Source organism: Molothrus ater, chromosome 1, assembly GCF_012460135.2.
Source record: "Molothrus ater isolate BHLD 08-10-18 breed brown headed cowbird chromosome 1, BPBGC_Mater_1.1, whole genome shotgun sequence".
Taxonomy (NCBI): Eukaryota; Metazoa; Chordata; class Aves; order Passeriformes; family Icteridae; genus Molothrus; species Molothrus ater.
Window position 1 is genome coordinate 95,713,476 of NC_050478.2, and position 19,765 is coordinate 95,733,240.

At 39.0% G+C, this 19,765-nt stretch overlaps 1 protein-coding gene across 4 annotated transcripts in view; it reads left to right on the plus strand.

Moving 5' to 3' along the window:
- Nucleotides 1-2,997: 2,997 nt before the first annotated feature.
- NETO1 (neuropilin and tolloid like 1) overlaps nucleotides 2,998-19,765 on the plus strand; it is an 83,303-nt gene continuing 66,535 nt past the window's right edge. For 2 of the 4 annotated variants that reach the window (XM_036397208.2, XM_054516591.1), the window contains exons 1-4: nucleotides 3,041-4,045; nucleotides 7,635-7,688; nucleotides 9,269-9,406; nucleotides 17,415-17,663. In XM_036397208.2, the coding sequence (XP_036253101.1) occupies nucleotides 4,018-4,045; nucleotides 7,635-7,688; nucleotides 9,269-9,406; nucleotides 17,415-17,663 (469 nt within the window). In that variant the 5' untranslated portion in view covers nucleotides 3,041-4,017. Of the gene's footprint in view, nucleotides 4,046-7,634; nucleotides 7,689-9,268; nucleotides 9,407-17,414; nucleotides 17,664-19,765 lie in introns of all 4 variants that reach the window. The other 2 variants (XM_036397225.2, XM_036397217.2) reach the window with 2 other exon arrangements.

Here is a 19,765-nt window from a genome sequence, read left to right on the forward strand (position 1 = left end):
ACATAATTGTGTTGGGTTTTCTTGCTTATTTTTAAAAACAAGATTCAGCTGACAACCAATATAGAACTAATAAAAGTACATTTCTAATCTAGAAGTGTAGTTGTCATTCCATATAATAAAATAAGCCAATGTTGTTACTCTAAGAAAAGTGCAAAATCTAAAAAAAGCCTTAAACTCATTTAAAAATCAATAGGACTTTTACCAAGTAAATCCAAAGACTTCCTAACACTACTAAGATGCCATTTGACACAATTGATTTTGGTTGTTAGGCTTTCCCATTTTTTTAAAACATTTCATGTTTTATTAAATGTCAGTCCTTTTCTTCCTTTTTAAATTTACTGCCTAGTAGAAATGTAAGGTTCTGGCAATTGTCTAGTTAGAGATGTAAAAATACATGCTAATTTTATAAAAGTTTAGCTGTAGAATTCCATAGTAATGGAAGATGTGCCCCCCTAAGAGCATGAGCTACTAGTTTACTGGTAGGAGCATTTACCAAAACTCACATAAAGAGATTTTGCAACAAAATGAGACATAAAGCCAAAAAAAGATGGTGGTGAACATTTCAGTAGTTGTATGAAGTTCAAAATTTCAAACTCTCTACAGAAGTGATATCTACTGGAGCAGAAAGCAATTTTGAACAATCTCTAAATTGCAAACCCTGGGTACTTGCTTATAAACACTTGCATAAGCTTTTTACATTCAATGGTGTAGATCCTGAGATATCTCCTTAAGGTCTCATTGCTAATGAGAACACTCAGTGGCCATTGTGGTCATGCCTCATTTATTTTGTGGATGTCTCCCTCCATAATGATGGTTACTGGTTACATTTTGGCATAAACACACTTGGTATGTTCTACTTTCTGTTTCTCCATACTATTGCAATGGTGTCCTTAAAATTATGAGTGACAATAAAAGATCTAGGAATTTTAAAACTGGAAACATCCTATTTCAGAAAAGGAAAAATGTGAAGCTCACTGTTATATTATGTGACACAGCACATTTCCCAGAACAGCAAAATCAGCTGTTTTGTGCCTACTTGTTCTATTACCTTTTTTTTAAGTAACTATAACTTGAAACTTAGCCATATGGATGTCTGCATCATCCTGCAGAAGAAACATCTGACTGTCTATAAACATTTGTATGACTATTTTCAACACAACCCTTTTTCTCTTACTCTACTGTTCCCTAAGATAGACTGCACATCTGTAGAGAAGTTTATCCTATGGATAAATCAGCTGTCTTTCAATTACTCTACGAATAAAGTTCTGTAACTCATTGTGGATGAGAATAAGGAAGGTCAGAGAAAGTGCTGAGAGGGTTAGAAAGCAGAGTAGGGACAGTTTATTGAGATTAACAGCTGCAAACTTGATGTTGCTCATGGCAAGATGGATTACACAAAACACGTGAATGCCTTCACAAAGTCTTACATCTTCTATATTCCTTATTATAAGGAGCTTACTCACAGCCCTGTAGCAGAACCCTGCGCCCTGCTCACCCTGCAGGATTTTTAAGAGCTCAGTCAGGCTGGCTGGCTGATGGCTGGCTGGCTGGTTGAGTGGGTGAATCCTGCTAGCCAAGATCACCTCTGACTTACCCTAATGTGTACACTGTTATTGCTGACTGCCTGCAGTCCTAAACATTGATAACAGATACAGTCTTCATTCCAGAGTATGGGGCAGACCATCCACAGGCTGAAAAAAAACCAAAAAACGCCGAGGCTTTTTATTAAAACATGGCTTTTTACTGGGAAAAATAAATAAATAAATACATGCATAAATAAATATCCAGGCTTCCTCATCATGCATCTTCCAGAATAGCTGCTGTGCTGCTCAGTGCTGTCCCAAAGGCAGCAAGGGTACCCACCTCATTAAAAGGTGCCCTGAAGACAGCAGGCCTCCCGCCTACGCTAACACAGCCCCAGCCCGCCGGCAGACCCCGGGATGCGGGACAGGCCCGTCTGGCCCTCAGCGGGCAGCCCGGCTCCGCGGAGCCGCGGGCACGCAGCCACCGCTGCCCTCCGACCTGCGCTCACCCCCCTCCTCCGTGCTTCTCCGCACCCGCGCAAAGCAGGATGCCGGGCTGTATTTCATGTGTAGTTGACTTACAGCCTCCTTCCCAACACCCCCCCTCCTCTCCCTGCCCCGGCTGCTCTTCCAGACACACTTTTCTTGTCGCAAACGGCGTGAGCATCAGGTGCGGGCAAGGAGGAGCGGCGCCGACCCCGCCTCCGAGATGCTGCTGCGGCGTGGGGAGCCCGGGGCAGGGACTGCGGGTATCCCGGGTGCCCTGGCTCTGCCCCCATCCCCGCGGGGGTCGGCGGCTTTCCCGCAGCCTGGCCGCCGCAACAGCGGTGCAGAGGAGCCGGAGGATGCCATCCTGTTCCCCTTGCACTTCTGTGACACAAATCTTCCCTTCTCCTCGTGCCTCCCCGCCGCCCCAGCCGTGCGCTTCGCTCCCTGTCCTTTCTTGGCGCCCTCTCCTCTCCCGGGCCGGGAGCGCCGAGGCCGCGGCGCTGCGGGAGTCAGAGGTGCGGGCTGCCGCGGCTCTGCAGGGCCGGCTCCCGGGGCCGAGAGGGGACACAGCCCTTTCTGCTCATCCGCTCGTCCTCCCCTCTTGTTTTCCATTGAGACCATTTCAGGCCCTCTCAATACTCTTATTATTAATATGTTTTCTCTACTAGATTCTGCCCCCTGTCCCTCCCGCCCTGACCACTAGCGCTCCGCAATCTCGTCAAAAGGATGGGTGTTTGGGGTGGGTTGTAGCTGGGGAGGAAGATAAGTCCTAGATGCGGGGGGAGGGCGGGAGAGAAAGGGAGAGATTTTGCAGTCGTCTCTGGGCTGATTGGAAGAGGTAATCATTGTATCTGCGGCCGGAGGATTAGCAGATAAACTTTTATTGCTCCCTTTTGTGCGTGTGTGTGCGTGTCTTTGTGCGTGCGTGGGTGTGGGTGTGTAGAGGAAGAAGTCTCTCAAGGGGGAAAATCTTTTCAATTTCCCTTTGGCAGGTGCAGGTCAAGGAGGAACTCATGAGCATTTTGTCTGATCCATGAACTGATTAGGAGAGGGGAAGCGATCCCTCTCCTCTTACCCTTCCTTTCCCAGTTTTGAAATCATTCCTTCCCCACCACTGCCGCCCTCCCGTCCTTCCCCTCCTCTTTCCCTTCCCCTTCCCCTCCACTGAATGAATGCAAGAGTCTCCACGGTTTTCTTCTGTTTCTCACCCTGGACTGGAGAAGTGAGGGGGCATCTATCTATCCTCATCCATCTCTTTCTCGCTCCATCCATTCTCAAGGGGATTTCAGACCGTGCAATGTGTTTTCAGCCTCTTGCCGCTGCTACCACTTGATACTGTGTTATGCGCAGGGAGAGGGTTTTGCAAAAATGGATTTATTCTATTTTAAAGGATTTCTTCTCTAATAAGGTTCTCATTGCACACAAATATGACTAAATCCCCTATTTGGTAAATCTTTCTCTACCCCACCCCTCCTCTTTGGGTTCCCTCCCGCCCGCCCCCACCCCTTCAGAGGAGCAAGCACAGGGAGCTGATGACGGACCCATTAATCCCTTCTTCAATGCATCAAAAGAAGCCGAAGGGCTGGAAGTCGCTGGGCTCGGAGTCCTGCAGGAAATGCTTCGATCTGCTTTTGGTTCTGTATGAAACTGGTGACTAGGGGCTCGGCTCGCTCCGCCGCCGCCGCCCGCCGGCACCTGGATGCGCGGGCCGCCGCCGCCGCCTTGCCCGCCGCCGCCGCCGCCGCCGCGATGCACCGCTCGTGGCGGTGCTGGTGATCGCTCGGGTGTGATGGGATTGAGCCGGCGGTGATCATTTGAAGGCGGTGAGGGAGAGCGAGGGTGAGGAAAGGCTGCTCGGCTCTGCTGTGTGTGTGGGCTTTTTTTTTTCTCCTTTTTTTTCTTCTTCTTCTTCTTTTCCTACTTCCATCCTCTCCCCGCCACTGGAAGTCCTCCCGTATCTAAATGGAATTAGTGGAGACCGAAGCCCCTTGTGTAAGGAACAGACATGACCCATGGGCGCAGCTTCTTTCACAGTGAGTATCAATCTCCCCCTTCCCACCCCCGACCGAGCTCCGCTGCCGCGCACGGGCTCCTGCCCTCCGCTGCTCCACACCTGGCTGGCTAACGGGACGCCCAGGCTCCCTGGGCCAAGGGGCGAACTCCCCCCACGCACACACAGCATCCTCTCCCCCACCACGCTGCGGAGCACCGGAGGAGAGCCGGTGTCTGCCAGCGCCGTGGGGCGGGCGGCGGGGCACGCTCCCGGGGCTGGAGGCTTTCACCTGGGCACGACAGGTTTGGTGGCTTTTGCCGCGCCGGCAGAGAGCGGGGGGAGCTGCCGCCGCCGTGGGGCCCCGGCCGTGGCTCGAAGCGGCCGCCGAGGGTGAGGGGGCGCGGGGCAGCGCCGGGAGCCGCGGCGGGGGCGGGGGCGGCCGCACCGGGCACGGATCCCGGAGAGCTGCGGGGCGGGGGCGGCGCTTTCGGCTGAAATCCACCAGGATTAGCAAGGAGGCACCGAAAGATATCACCTACTCTTCCAAGACCTTAGGGGCCTCAAGGCGCGAGGTGGGACTCCCTCTCCCGCCTCTGCTTTGCGGAGGGTCCGCTGTTCTGAAGGGGCTTGACTGGCCCCAGTTCCTCCTAGCACTTCTCTGTGCGCCCACACCTGTACAATAGCGCTATGACCAGGTATTGCTTGTCCAACAACTCTTCGCCAGGCTAAGCCACGTCTGTGCCAAATCACAGCCTCCTAAATGCCTGGCCAAGAGATAAATCACTTAATGTACAGCTTGTAATGAAAAAAATGTACAGATCCAAAAAAGATGGAAAGATGCGTAATCAGAGTGGCACTAGAAAGCACGATTATAATTACACCCGTGATTAAGAGGGAAAGGGGGAGGAGGAAGACCGTGAGAATGCAACAAGAAATTCTGTGGAAACTTCTTTAAAATAATTCCAAAACCGAGATAATGACAATATTGTTGCTATGCTGCCAACACTTCCCAAGTGACAATTTTCAAAGAGTGAAGGTTCCATGGTTGGTCCCTTTGGGGTCTTGTTTTTTCTCCCCCCTCTCTGAAAAGCACTGTTATTTTTCTGTGGCTTGAGAAAGAAAAAGGCATGAGAAATTCAAACCTGAAATTGGGTATCAGGGGTGCATTTGTGCAGAGGGATCATAGAATAAAATGGTCTGCCTTGTCTGCTTGAATAATATGTATTTGTGTTGGCTTTTCCCAAGAAGATCACAATTTTAATTACTTTCTGGCAACTTGCATATTTTGGTGCTGCTGTTAATAACACTAAAACAAGAGCCTTTTTCTTTTTTCTTTTTTTTTTTAACATGGGAGAAGTGTTTCACTTTATCTATCCAAATGTTAGATATTAGATGTGTAGAATAAAGCCAAAACCCTCAAACACTTAGTTTCTACGTCTCTGCTTGTCTATTAGATTTATTATCAAGATTATTTTGACTGCTTATCACTAGCAAATACTGATATAATGACATTTAAGTAAAGCTCTATGCTTTAGGAAAACAGCTTGGTTTGGAAACCTCTTTTCTAGCAGTTACAGCTGGAACTGAAAAGATCTGTGGGGCTTTTGTCATCTTGATAATGATATATCTGTGACTTGGACCAACTTTCTTTACTTCTCTGAACTTCACTTTTTTCTGTATAGAAAATGAGGGGAGATCTAATAGATAAAGATGTTTGAAACGAACATGTAAGAATCATATATGCATTGTTATTAATTGCCTAAAAGAAACGCTTCTCACATGGAGTTTGGTTATCGTGTGTCCTATTCTGGCTTCCACAAATTTATGGGCAGAAGGAACACTGGCAGCTGATTCCACATTTGAACACCAATCCACTTTACACTATTGAGAAATTAGGTTGTAGTCTGGTGAAGATTACAAGTGTAGATGCATTATGACCACTGCATGAAACACAGCTATAGGAAATGAGCAACTCAGTACAGGGGTGACTCCTGCCTTGCCTTCGGATTTTGACAGAGTTGGCAGGCAGAGTCCGAGCTGGCCTGTATTTCCAGAATTCATCCCTGAGGAGAGTAAAGGCATGAATGGCTAGGTAGCATTCAGATGTGAGCAGAAGGTGTAGTGTTCTCACTGAATGCCTGTGACACACAAGAGTTTTAACTATCAGTGCTGCCAACATCCATCCCTAGGGGCTGTGAGCCTGACCAAGAAATAGTGAATTTGCTGCCAAGCCTTCATTTTCCCAGAATTTCAATCTTACCCTGCTTAATAGGGCAGCCATCATCCATGCCTCAAACCCTCTGTCACATGGGAAAGGTCAAAGACATAGAAAAAAGGATCTCAATGCCATCAGAATACTGGAAATATGGATACTGCCTTCTTTTGGAGTGAAAATTGCACATCAATTGTGATAAAAAAGGTGAAAATGTTGAAAGCACCATCTTGGAATGGATCATAGTTACTAGCCCATGGTGGCTTTTAGTGTCTCTTAGGGAAAATAAGAAGAAAGTATGCCATTCAATTACTTTTATTAATTGATCAGTTCGTCATCATAGTCATCAACAAAATGGTAGCTGACTGATCCAAAATGCTCTGAATAAGCATGCAGCTACATTTCCACCTTAAGGTCAGTGCAGCCTGGGCACTGTGTTTGGGCCTAATGCCAAACTAGCCGGGGCAAAGCCCTAAGCACTCCAAGAACCGATGGATCTGTTCTCTTCTGCACTTGCTATTCCACTTTCTCTGAGAGCCAAAGAAGATATGAATGATGACAAGAAAATCAGTGTGTGATTTCTTCATCAGGTAGCTAGCTAGTGACTTTGATCTTCCAAATGAGTCTCATTATGACTCTACAAAGTGTTTGCCTCTTATCCTTTTCTAGTCAAACTGTTACATTTGGAAATTCCCAGAAGCCCAGTCATTATCTTCAGGTCAAAGTCCCTTTCAGAAAGGTTGCATTTGTTTCCAAGAGGCATAGTTGTCCTATCACAGTTGGAGACAGCAGATACCTGTTTACAAAGTGGGCTGCAGATTCACTGCAGCAAAAAGCAACACCCTCTCAACAAGTCAAACTAGATTAATGAGATTGTTAAGCACACACAATAATTTACTTCACTAGAGATTTGCAAATGCTTGATGGATGTGAAGAACCCAACCTCTAACTTCTTTCCTACTCCCAGTACTCATTTTCAAATTTTATTATGCCACAGTGAGAGACATTTAGTACATACAGTGGCACTGAAATTTAGTCTCCTTCTGTTAAAAGCAGCCACTTTTCCACTACTGACATGAACTATTATTATATAAATAGGTATTGGTAAAAATGTTTTTCTCTAATATTAAAGAAAAAGGAAAAAAAAACGATGAGAACATCAGTGCCTGTGGATTTTGTTTTAAACCCAAAAGATTTCCTCTTTATTTGCTTACATTTGCAAAGATAAGTACTTACAAGAACAGGCCATGAAGAAACTTGCTTATACAATACGTGCAATTAAAAGATGCAAGTAAAAATGAAACTTTTTCTTTACAGCAATGCTATTTCATTTGTATTCTTGTGAGATATATGAGTACAAGTCATTTGATTGCAGAAACTATCACTCTGTGATATTTAATGCATATTTCTCTTTCAGTTGTAGCAAGTCTAATCATCCTACATTTGTCTGGGGCAACCAAAAAAGGAACAGGTATGTAAACATGAAACATTTTTGTTAGACAATTTATTAGAGACCAAAATATGGATTTGAGTTTTAGTTTAGTTTTTGAAATTTTCATAGCCCATTTACTTCCAGTGTCTGCCCTTTGTCCATTTGTTTGGAGCATTCACATGGCTGTACACACACAAAAAATGCAGGGGTGCTCATCAGGCTCAGCCTGGCTCTAACTAAAGACGATAAAATACTCCCACTTTCAAATTGGGAAGTCCAGTTTGGGCACTCAGCTACCTACACTTAAAACCTTTTTTCTTGTTGAAGTATAATTAAAAACCTGAAATTTGGTATCATGGGTGCATTTGTACAGGGGGAGTAGAGAAAGAGATTCTTGAAAGCCTTGGATTCTCAGTGTGAGGAGAGCCTAGCAGGGAATGCTGCTAAGCACATGTGTGTCTGAACCTGTGTCTGAATGCACAGTCCTTGCAGGCTGGAATTCATTGCAGGAAATTAGGTTCCATGTCATACTCTGCCTGGATATGCACCAGGGTGAAAAAGAAATGTAAAGAAAATACGTAGTATATAAAGAAAAACAGAGTGTAAGTCGGATCTCAGATGGTTATTATCATCCTTGGAAAGTGCTTGTTTTCATCCATTGATCCTAAGAGGGAGCCTCAAACACCTTTACTCTATGCACAAGGGGCTTAAGCTATAGGGACAACTCATTGATTATTAAATACCTCATTCAGAGCAACATCAGTCTAGAACCTACTATCTTTCCTTTTAATAGCAGCCTAGATATATTTCCTTCTGAAGAATCCATCTCATTTTAGCCTACTTGTCAAAGCAAGATGCTTAGGAAAGGATCCCTGATTTTCTTCAGCTTGAGCTGGCCCAAACCTTTGACTCCAGTCTCTCTGCCAGAGAGCAGAAAGAAATGCAAGAGATTTAGGGCTAGGAAGAAAGCAGACAAGACTCTTGCTCTCTGAAGATTCACGTAGGAGGAGGAAAGTTCTGGACTGTGATTCCTGGCCTCAGAGCTAGGAATTTATTAATTTTACAGCAAACAGTGAGATAAAAATAATCCATGAACCGGATTCCAGGAATTCCCCTGTCTACCTCTGTCCAGTGAATATAGACAAAATATGCTGCAGATTTAAAACAACTTATATATATTATCATAATTTTCTGGGTTATTTCCTCAATTTTGTGGCTGATATATTACTGTATTATGGCATGAAGATTGCTGATAGAGCACATGCTTGAGCTTTTTGAGAGGTATGAGTGGGAAATTCATGCCTTCCAATTCTCAAGCATGTGCTTTCCTTAGACTGTTATTATTTTAAAAGCAATGCAAAATTATTTTCCCCTGGACACTCAAACCTCTCATCTGCTTTGAAAAACATATTTTGAGTAAGAATTTTATGTTTGTACCCCTAAAAAACGGACTTCTTTTCCCCTAGATCAATTATCATACTCAGACTCAACAGATAAAAGTCTGAGGCCACTGACAGAAAAGAGGCTGTTGTATTTATCCTGTTAGAGAGTTCTAAGTGTCACATGTACATGATAATTTTGGGGCTAATTATATAATGCTTAATGTCATCATTTCACAGAAAAGCAAACTGTTTCCGAAGGACAGAGACCAGTGCAGTGTGGAACTTGGACAAAATATGCAGAAGGAGGCATCTTCACTTCTCCAAATTACCCCAACAAGTATCCTCCGGACAGAGAGTGTGTCTACATTATAGAAGGTGACCAAAAGAAGAATCTTTATATTTTACCATCACTTGTATTGAAAAGAATACTTTTTATTATATGTGAAGAGTAGGTGAAGTCGTGATAACAAATACTTTCAAGACAAAAGATTCAGAGAACTTCTTGATTTCTGTTTTGATATAACTCATAAATTAGTTAAGGTGGTACGTATGTGAGACTCAGTAATAAACAGTACTTCAGGAATTTATTTCAGGATATTTCAAAAATGAATAGAACCTAAAATGCAACGTGACAGAAGAAAGGACATTTTAGAATGAGAAGTAAAAGTAAACATGGGAAACAAAAATGCTTTTTACTTTCATGCAGACATTTTAAACTTACTGTAACTGAACCAGGGATGACAAGCTTAGTACAGTAAAAGAAGTCATACAGAAAATGTCCATGTAGTGAGTGTTAAAGTTATTTTCCATCCAGTTGTTCATAAGAAATGAAAATGAAACAAACAACCTACAAAATAAAACTAGAGGAGACAAAGCATCTCTAAAACTTAATTTTTAAAAAGTATATAATTGCAGGCATGGAAGTGATTTAGGAAAGGCTAAAGGTGTATTACAAACTATGTGGTTTCTTTTCATTAGTCTTAGTACAATGCATGTTGGAGAGATTGTTGTGATAATGAATCTGTGGAAGGTAATAGAGGTTAGATCCTCTCAGAGCTCAGAAAAGATGAATCATGTACTGTGTAGTAAATCCCTGGAATCAAAAAAAATCTTTCATGAGTTGTGAATACATGTAGAATAAAACAGTTATGGTCTTCTATCCATGCTTCATTTAGAAAATTATTAATGAATTAATGATGGAGTGAGGAACTACAGAAATCATTATTTTACAAAAGACGCAGGTAGCACCAAGATATATTTCCAAAGATATATAGCTGATTTAAATTGAATGAACTGTTCTAGACCCACACACACTCTGTACTTTTAGAAAGTCAAAAGTCACAACAAAATGACTGACTTTCACTTTGGTGCTAGATAACTTGACTGGGGTAAGTCAGAAGAGGTGATTATAAATTATGTAGACAAACTCTTAAAATAAAATTTAAGCTAGTCTGTACATGTCTGAAATTTAAACAGACATATGTTAAATATTTAAATTCCTCCATAGTTTAGTAATTGGTTTAAAATACTAAGTTTTTTTAAGAAGAAAAACGTATAGGTTCAAAAGGTACAACTTAGCACTATTTTTTTTCCAATTACACTTATGTTGCTAGAACTGGGTCTTTTTGCATCTATTGATCAAATTATCTAACACACCTGTGAGACTGGGGAAAACTAAGCCTGTTTTATCTTCAAAGATATGAAACACAGGATGTTTTGTCATTAAAGTGAAGTGGTGTAGAAAATAACCCACCATTTTTGTAAAATTTAGTCCCATGCCTCAGGTTATGAGATGCTCTTCCTCACAGTAAGAAGGTGCTTGAAAGTCCAATATAGTAAAAACTTTTATCTTTATAATAGTAATTAAGTACTTACAAAAACATATATGCTGAAAGACTGCAAAAATACACTGTTGAAATTATGTGATCTAATATATCTAAAAACGGAAATGCCAAAGAACAATTTAAGAAAGAAAGATTTAATCAACCAACTTCTATGACACAGATGAAATTCCACATTGACAAGTTTAGAGTAATGTATAAGGAAAAGAGTAAAATCAACAGACATCTTGTTATAATCTATCAGAAAGCTCAATCTTGTAAAGTCCAGTTGAGCACAATTTTTCTATGGCATGGGTATTTTCTTCTTCCCATCCAGCCTAATAGCAGCTTGGATTGCAGCTGGTCATTTTAAAACCCACAATGAACCATAGGCATTGCACAACATTTTCAGCTCTGATCTCCCCATGTCTATTTCTGCCTTCTATAAAAAATCAGAAGTAGTCATGTCTGTCTGGAAAATATCACCAAAATACGCAGAGATATAGGAAGATATCTGAGCAATAATACTTTAAAATGTGTCAGATTTCAAAAAAAAGGCAAAAGAACTACTGAAGGTCAACAGAAAACTTTTTTGTAATTAGAATAAATCATTTGTCCATATTTATTCTTTTTGCAACATGCAAAATAACAGAAAATGATCAAGAAGTCTAGCAAGTATCAAATTTTCCCCACATCTTTTATATTCCGTGAAACTCATTGTCATAAGACACTGATATTAAAGGATTTATAAAACACTTATAGCAATGTATTTGAAATCAGATAACAATCTACAGAAATTGTCGATAATCCTGACTAATGGAGGAAATAAATATTTTAGAGTAAGACAGAAACATCTCTTTATGCATTTCATTTCTATATTTAGAATTGAAATTTCCATATGCTTGAACAGCTTCTGAATCTTGTTGAATGCCAAGTACCAAACTAGGGGGACTGTTGATATGGTCTATAATATCATCCCCCTCATCACTATCTCCCTGTTGTATGTTTCAGGGAATTCAGCCTACCAGGACTGTATATAACATACTGAAAGCTGTATGATGTGAGCATAAATGCATATATGAATCACTAAGTTCTTTCCTGGATGCTTGCATTCATTCCTTCATTTAGTCTTGGGGCAAATTCAAACACAGTTCTTCGTGCCTTTAGTGGTCTTTACTGAGTACTCCGGCTTGTAGTGTGTTGCAAACAGTTGAATTTCCTCTCAATTTTTTTCCTCCCCATTGTAGCTCAATGGGGAGGAAAACATCCTTTTGTCATGTCAAAATTATTTTGGTGATGCTGGCAAAAGTTGCCATGATCATAGACTGTGAATTTCTGAAAGAAAAGGAGATTCCTGACTGCGGATGCTTTTATCCTAGCAAAGACATAAGCAAGTCTAACAGTTGGAAGTTTCTTAGATTATTCTGCCTTTTTTTTTTTTTTTTTTTAATTCTGATTTAGTAATAGTGATAATGAACTCTTAGAACAACTAAGAGTTGTTCCAAGAGTTCATTATCACTGGAATTTTAAAGTCCAGGTTGAATGCCTTTTTAAAGGAAATCCTTTAAGTCATCTAGAAATCATGGCCTCTGTACAAAAATTGTTATGCTACAGAGAAGTGTCATAAGTGAGGCTTGGAGGAGGGCTGATACAACTCCCCAAGGAGCTTCTGATGAATCCCATCTGCCTTTCAAAATACAGTGAGAATTTTTTCTTTTTGTTTGGTTTTTTTCTTTTTTTCTTTCTTTTTTTTCTTTCAATCTTAGTTGGCATATAGAAAACATAGAAAATGAGCTGAGAAAATTGGCCAAATTTCACCCTTATTTTGCATATTCATGATTCTAACCTGACAAAATTCACAGCTGCCCAGAACAATCACAGCAGTGACAGCAATAGCCTTTGCCAGACTGCAGAACATTTGGCATGTGTGCTATAAAAAGAAATTTGCACAGGAGATTTTGCAGGAGCAAAGGCTTTTTTTATTTGTGTTAAAATATTTGGGGAGTGGGATAGTCATACTATACACATTATAACTTAAGAATGGGTTAAACAATCCCATTAGTGAAAAACCTGTAAAATTGTAACCACTCTTCTGCTTTTAATAATTAAGTGCTTGTTTATAAATACAGCTATGGACCAGAATTGCTCTATGGAGATATAAAATATATCTTCCACTATACAAGTTTGTGAGCATACAGAGTTCTCAATCTTGAAAATTTCATGTCTTCACAAAAGACCATTAAACTCTTTCATGATATTTCACAAGTGTTAGAAAATTGTCATGTTATCACCAAGTGAAAAACCTCTGCTCAAAGTCCTTTTGTATTTCACAGTGATTTTTGTGTTGAAAAAATTTTCACCAAAACAATGAAAGAACCCTATTTTCAAATGAAGATAAATGTGGTTTCCTTATCAATAATAGCAGGATAACTGGAAGGAATGAAGATTATTGAAACTATTAGTAGGGTAACAGCTCATAGAGATGGCAGTAGGTGTTGAGTTGTTTCTCATTTCCATAAAGTGTGGCAAATTGAAACAGATTTTTTCACTTAACTTCAGCTGTCACTACACAGACTTAGAGGTTGATCAGAATTAAAACCTTAATTGTGCACTTTTGCTGCAACTGTTCTACTGCAAGCTGGAACCCAATGACTCTTTTTTTCCATTGGATTTAAAATCTTAAGACAGCACTTGTGTAAGATAATTAGATGAAAAATATGACAAGACATGCAAGCATTAAGTAGGCCTTTCCATGGTTCTAAACATTTTTTGAAGAAATATAATTGGAAATTAAATATGGAAGTTGTATCATTTGAAATCAAGTCATTTTATGATACATTATTCAATATATTTCATTTGGAGAGGGCAACAACTGCCTGACATCATAGACACAGAAGAAGGTCTGAAGACATGAATGGACTTTACCTGTTTATTAGGATACCAGAAATAACCACTCCATCCCTCCTTTTCTGATTAGATGGCTAGTCTGGAAGATTTGCATATTCTGGATTTTTTTTTTTGTTTGTTTGTTTTATTTTTCTGTAGGAACACATACACTATTATCAGTAACTATTCTGGACTTGTCCCCAGTTTATTTCTGTGACCTCATTTACACACACTTTGTTGCAAAGGGTGTGGCACAAGATGTGTGGTTAAACAATAGCTGCTTCTTCTACCTTGTGTTGGGTAAAGAAACCCGTCATTAAAACCAGAGCATAAATGTGAAATTATACCATTTTTACTTAAAAGAACTTAAAGTGGAGAATTTGAATTATGTGTTTTCATCACTTATGGTCATATCTAGCAAGTTTTGATTAATTTATATATAGATTACTGCAAACAAAACATTTTACCATTAACTAAATATGAAGCACAAGAAGAAAAACGAAAGTGCTTTTAAAAGTACCTCATGAAAAGGTCATGGATGTGTGTTTTGTACCCTGGAGTTATACAAAGTTACAGAAATATGAAGTGTTCCTAGTGGCATGGCCAAAATGGTGCCAGAACATGACTTTACATTTAAGGAGTGTGAACTGGGCAGTGATCCAACCCTCAAACTCAATCCCCAGCTTTGTTTTATCCTCAGTGGAGAAGTGCTGCTAATGAATATTCAATACTCCATTCTTAAAGTGAAGTAGCCTCTACTCACAGGGCCTTCAGGGAAAAGTGGAAACCTGAGCTCTCCTTGAGCTGATGTGATTCTCTCTGATCCTATAGCAAGATCTGAGCTTCACTAGGAAAAGCCTCATCTTGACTTTGTCAAAAAATAGATAAAAGCAGAATTGTGTCAACTATAGCAATATTCTCATCATAAAACTGGTTAGCAGTGAGTTATCTCTATCTGGTGAGATTCAGAAAGCTACATGGAGATTGGGTTTGGAAATTTTGTTTTTTCTCAGGTCATTCATTCACCCAGCCAATAGCACTCATGTGTAACTCTGTAGGCCTGTTTTTTATTTATCTACAATCTCTCCTTTTACTTCAGAGCCTCCTATAAGAAGGCTGTAGTTGGGTCTAGGGTTCCTTTTCAACACCAAAAATCATGTCAAATGACTGAATTTGTCGTGGCCATTTTTGACGTTACATGAGTCTTGGATACAGAGAAGACTTGTTAAGGATTTAGCTATGGGCCAGCCCTTGTAACCCTCTCCTTGGTATCAAACAAGGCAGCAGAAAAGAAAGTTTTTAAAGGATAAATGTGTTATGATAATGGCATGAGCCAGTTTTGAAGCAATCACTTTGTGGCTATGGGAAGCACAGCAGCTATGCTGCTGTATGTCAGCATATCTGACAGTCAGTAGTAGGAGAATCGATCTTCACATCTAGTTTGTGACATTAAAACATAATAATAAAGCTCTAGACAGGTTAATAGCATAATATTGGAGTCATGAATGTGTAAGATTTTCAAGCCATGATGAGCATTCTTAAGATTACCTAAAGTGTTTTCAAGATAGTTTCTGATACCTGACTCTGTGGTCCTTAGATGGATGATGAACAGCTCTCAACAAATCTCCTTAAATGGAATAAGAACATGCAGAATATGATCCCAAATTGAAAGTCACTGATTGCTCTCTTCTGTCCTAGTATTGCTTAGTTGAGTTTAAATCAGTAATTTTTATAAAAGTGTAAAGTCAAGGATAGAAACTTCTGAATAAAATTAATCTATGATGTCTTCCAGGTATTTAATCTTTTACTATAATCTAAAAAGATTTACTTTGGTTTTCAAACCTCACCAAGGATAACATCATTATGATCTCCTTTACAAGCTTTATCATCTGACCTTACTTCTTTAAACTTTTTGTATTTTCAAAGTAACTTCTTTCTCATAGACTGTGAATTTGGTGCAATTATATGTAAAACACAGACCTCTGCTTTTTCTATTGAATTTGTATGGGCATGAAGATCACAAATTTCCTGTAAATTGATATAAATAATGACAAGTCACTACTATTTCCCTGAATGTGAATGTCTTCAGATTGAGAACAGTAGAAAATGTTTCTTTCTTATGTTAAATTAAATGTTTCAGTAAATATCAATCATCCAATTATATTAACATTTTAAGTAAAGCTGTTAAAATAATCTTCCTTTTCTAATAAGATGTTTTATTAACTTACTTCTTAAATGTTTCTTATAAAATGAGGCTGTATTTTTCTACATGAAATAGTTGTAAGAGGGATCTGACTATGTGCTCTTATGTAAAGATTTCAAAATTTACCTGATATCTTCTTACTCAATTAATTTTAAACAATCTCTCTTCTTATGTGAGTAATGAGTTCATATCAAAAGATTAAAATTTAAAAGCATTTCAGAATCCAAACAAGATCTTTGTTCTTGTAACACTGACAGTTTTCTTATTATTCTTGAGGAAATAAATATAGAGATACTGACTCCTGGAGTGGCAGCAGTTTCCATGCTAATAACTCGGCATGCAGTTTGATCTTGCATATTTTCATGTGAAAAGAATGGTAACTCTGGCAAAGCTCATGGTAATACAAACCTCTTTTGATATGTGTAAAGTGTAGGACATGATCCCATGAGAGGCACAGCAGGCAATGACACAACAAATCCTTGTCTTAGCAGAAGGCTTTGTCAGCAAAAGGCTCCAATGCACCATGCTCTAGACACAGAAGGCGCACAGTTTTTGCTATGGCCAGGATTGAGCATAGAAAACAGTGCACCTCTAAAAGGTTGCCTCTTATAGAATGTATCAATTAAACCATGATTTTTGCCCTCCTTATAAGAATATACTATATTTCTACCAGTTACTTTTTTTTTGCTTTATACAGGAGATCCCAGGAAATATTTGTTTTAGAAGTAATTCCGAATGTCTCAAGACTTAAGACCTATCATTAAAGATGAATTTTTTTAAAATGTCTAATTAAATTGCCACTATGAACTTCCTTCAAGATTTTCAGTATATAATTTGCTCTTCTATTATCATCCTTATCCAGGATCCTTATCATTCTTTCTTAAGCGAGAATTCACTGCATTTGTTCTTATGTTTCCAATGAGAAGTAATTCTGAGTATAAGCAATTACACTCCAGTTTGTCATTGACTGCAATACATGTAGGAAGATAATCTGCCTTTACTGTAGCACAGTTCTGATCAGCCTTTTTTTCATCATCTTTCTCAGTACTAGGTATAAAAAAAAGTATTCTGATTAACACCCCTCCCCAAAATATAAGAGAAAAAATAAATTCTTCTAAATATGTAAGTTTCTTAGAAACATTTTATATTTTACATTTGAAGAAATTGTTCCTGGCTATATTTTTCTGTTCATCATGGATATTTCTCTCTTAGCTTTACTAAGCACTGCTGTCAAAACTACTTTTTTTAAAAGGAGAACAGCAGACAAATAATCTGACAGTGTGAAATCTATAAAAAATATAGATGTACTAATTTCTAATTAAAAAAATATAGATGTTCCAATTTTTGCACAAGTTTTTAAACAAAATTTTAGAATCCATACAAAATGATAAATTTGATTTTCTTCAGTTTTGCTTTAGTTTTGAAAGGGTCTTGGGTTATAAAATAATAAGATAACTTTCTTTTTTGTCTCTAGCTGCTCCTAGACAATGCATTGAACTACACTTTGATGAAAAATATTCCATAGAGCCTTCTTGGGAGTGTAAATTTGACCACATAGAAGTACGAGATGGACCTTTTGGCTTTTCCCCAATCCTTGGACGTTTCTGTGGACAGCAAAATCCACCTATGATAAAATCCAGTGGCAGATTCCTGTGGATTAAATTTTTTGCTGATGCTGAACTGGAATCTATTGGGTTTTCTGCTCGGTATAATTTTACACCTGGTAAGTCCAAACCATCACATTTTTAATAGAAAAAGCTTATCATTGTAACTTTTCTAATGATGTATAATCTTGCTGTTGAATAATATCTTTAGCTGGGGCTTAGTTTATTGTCAAGGAAGGTATTAATAGGTAGGAAATTGATAAAAGTCATATGTATCTTTTGCATAACAAGTGATGCTTATTCAAGGGAAAGATTTTCAGATTCTGCAGTTTTTAAAAGTATTATTTTCAAGTGAATGCTACTACAGAAGGTCATTCAAAATGTTTCATGGGAAGTTTAGTGTTTTATGCTTGGCTGTTACACTGGACAGCTTTTCTTTCAAAAAGATCATTGATAAAGTATTCTAATAAAAAATGTAATTATCTCAGAAAATTCTATCATTGCTTTTCCACTTCACCAATCATTTCCACCGCTGAGAAGTGGAATAGTTCTCTTTCCTCAATAAAGCAAACTATTACAAGTATTACCAGAGGATGTGTGAGGTTCAAATAGTAACATGTATTAAATATTTTTCTTCAAAGGCTGTAAATCTTAATTGCAATTGTACCAGTATTCCTTGTCTCTGTTTAATTTATTAAAGTAAAACAAAATTCATAGTCATACTTTCCATTAAATCCCCACTCCCCCACTTGTTAACAAAAGATTGCTGATTTTAAATTTCTTCTTTGGCTGCAGCTCCACTATACTGCACTGCAACTGCACTGCTGGATGTGACGTAGTTCTGTGACTTCTTATGTATTGAGTGATGAGTCATGCTTTAGTATAGCTGACTCTAAAGCACTGTAATTATTATGTAATTTTGTCAATTATGTCACTATTTTTTCCGCTAAATTGTTGTATTAGGTTGAACAATGTTCTCTAGAGTACTGCCTAAAATTAGCAGACCCAAAATTCTTCCTTAATTATTCCAGTAGCATCATAGAAGATGGCAGGTCTACAGGCTCTGTGCTCTTCTTCTTTCTGGTTTTCTTTCATTAATTCAAAGAAAATACTTATAAAACTAACCAGCACAGTAAAATTTTCTTTCAAGTCCATGATACTGTTTTTCACTGGCTAAAAATATCTAGAAGGTTCAGACTTGAACAGTAGGGAGAATTTCTGTAGCAAATAATCTGATAGCCAGGTATATGTATCTGCTGTAAATTCAAAGACAAAAGACAAAATTTTGTTACAACCATGCATATGCACTCTGAAAAGAGAGTTAAATTTTTATCTCTCATTTAACATGGGTCTGTGGGCTTTTGCCATTTCCTTCCCCTGTGCCATAAGTCCTTTTCTTTAGATTTCTTTGCTTTTTTTTCCAAATGTATGTGCATTCCAGTTGAAAAGATATTAATAGCAAAATCTGCAACTTAGTCTGTCTAAAAGCTCTGATGTAAAAGACAATTTCATGGACCATGTTTTATTGTTATTCCTTTTCTACTGATGTAAGGAGAATTTCTACACGAAGATCAATGCTGGTAAATTAGTACAGCAGCATAAATTATTCTAGACTTCAGATGGAATAGCTATATCTTTTTTCTTCCTTGATTCTTTCCTTTTTCCCCCTCCATACATTTCAAAAGAAGCTCTACAAGCAGTAGAGAATTTCTAGGAATATTGGCCAAAATGAGAATATGATTAATCTGACAATTGCAAAACAGCACTGCTGCCTTCTTGATCACTGCTAAGAGGAAGAACTTCACATTCCACATTATTACTTGGACAGTCTTTTATCATGCGGACATGGATAAGGCATGACATTTTGAGATCTATTGTCCATAGGTGTGCACTGGGAGGGGTTCCTGCCAACTCATAAAGCAGAATTATGGCTTTTGAGATTGTATAAGAGAGTAACAGAGAGAGGATTCCACTCCAGAGTATAACAGAGTAGCATAGAGAGGACTTCAATACAGAAATGATCACCTGAACCACCTAGAACCAACTTCGGTAGTGACAACTTAAAAAATTAAATTATGAGCAATGGACAGATCAGAAGAAAATTTTCAGCTAACTTCTCTTTAAAGAACTTGAAGAAAGTGATCCAAAGCAAAGACTCATTTGGAAGCTGTTGCTGTCTCAAGCAGCTGAAAGCTCATGGGAGATGTGGTTTTTGTTGCCA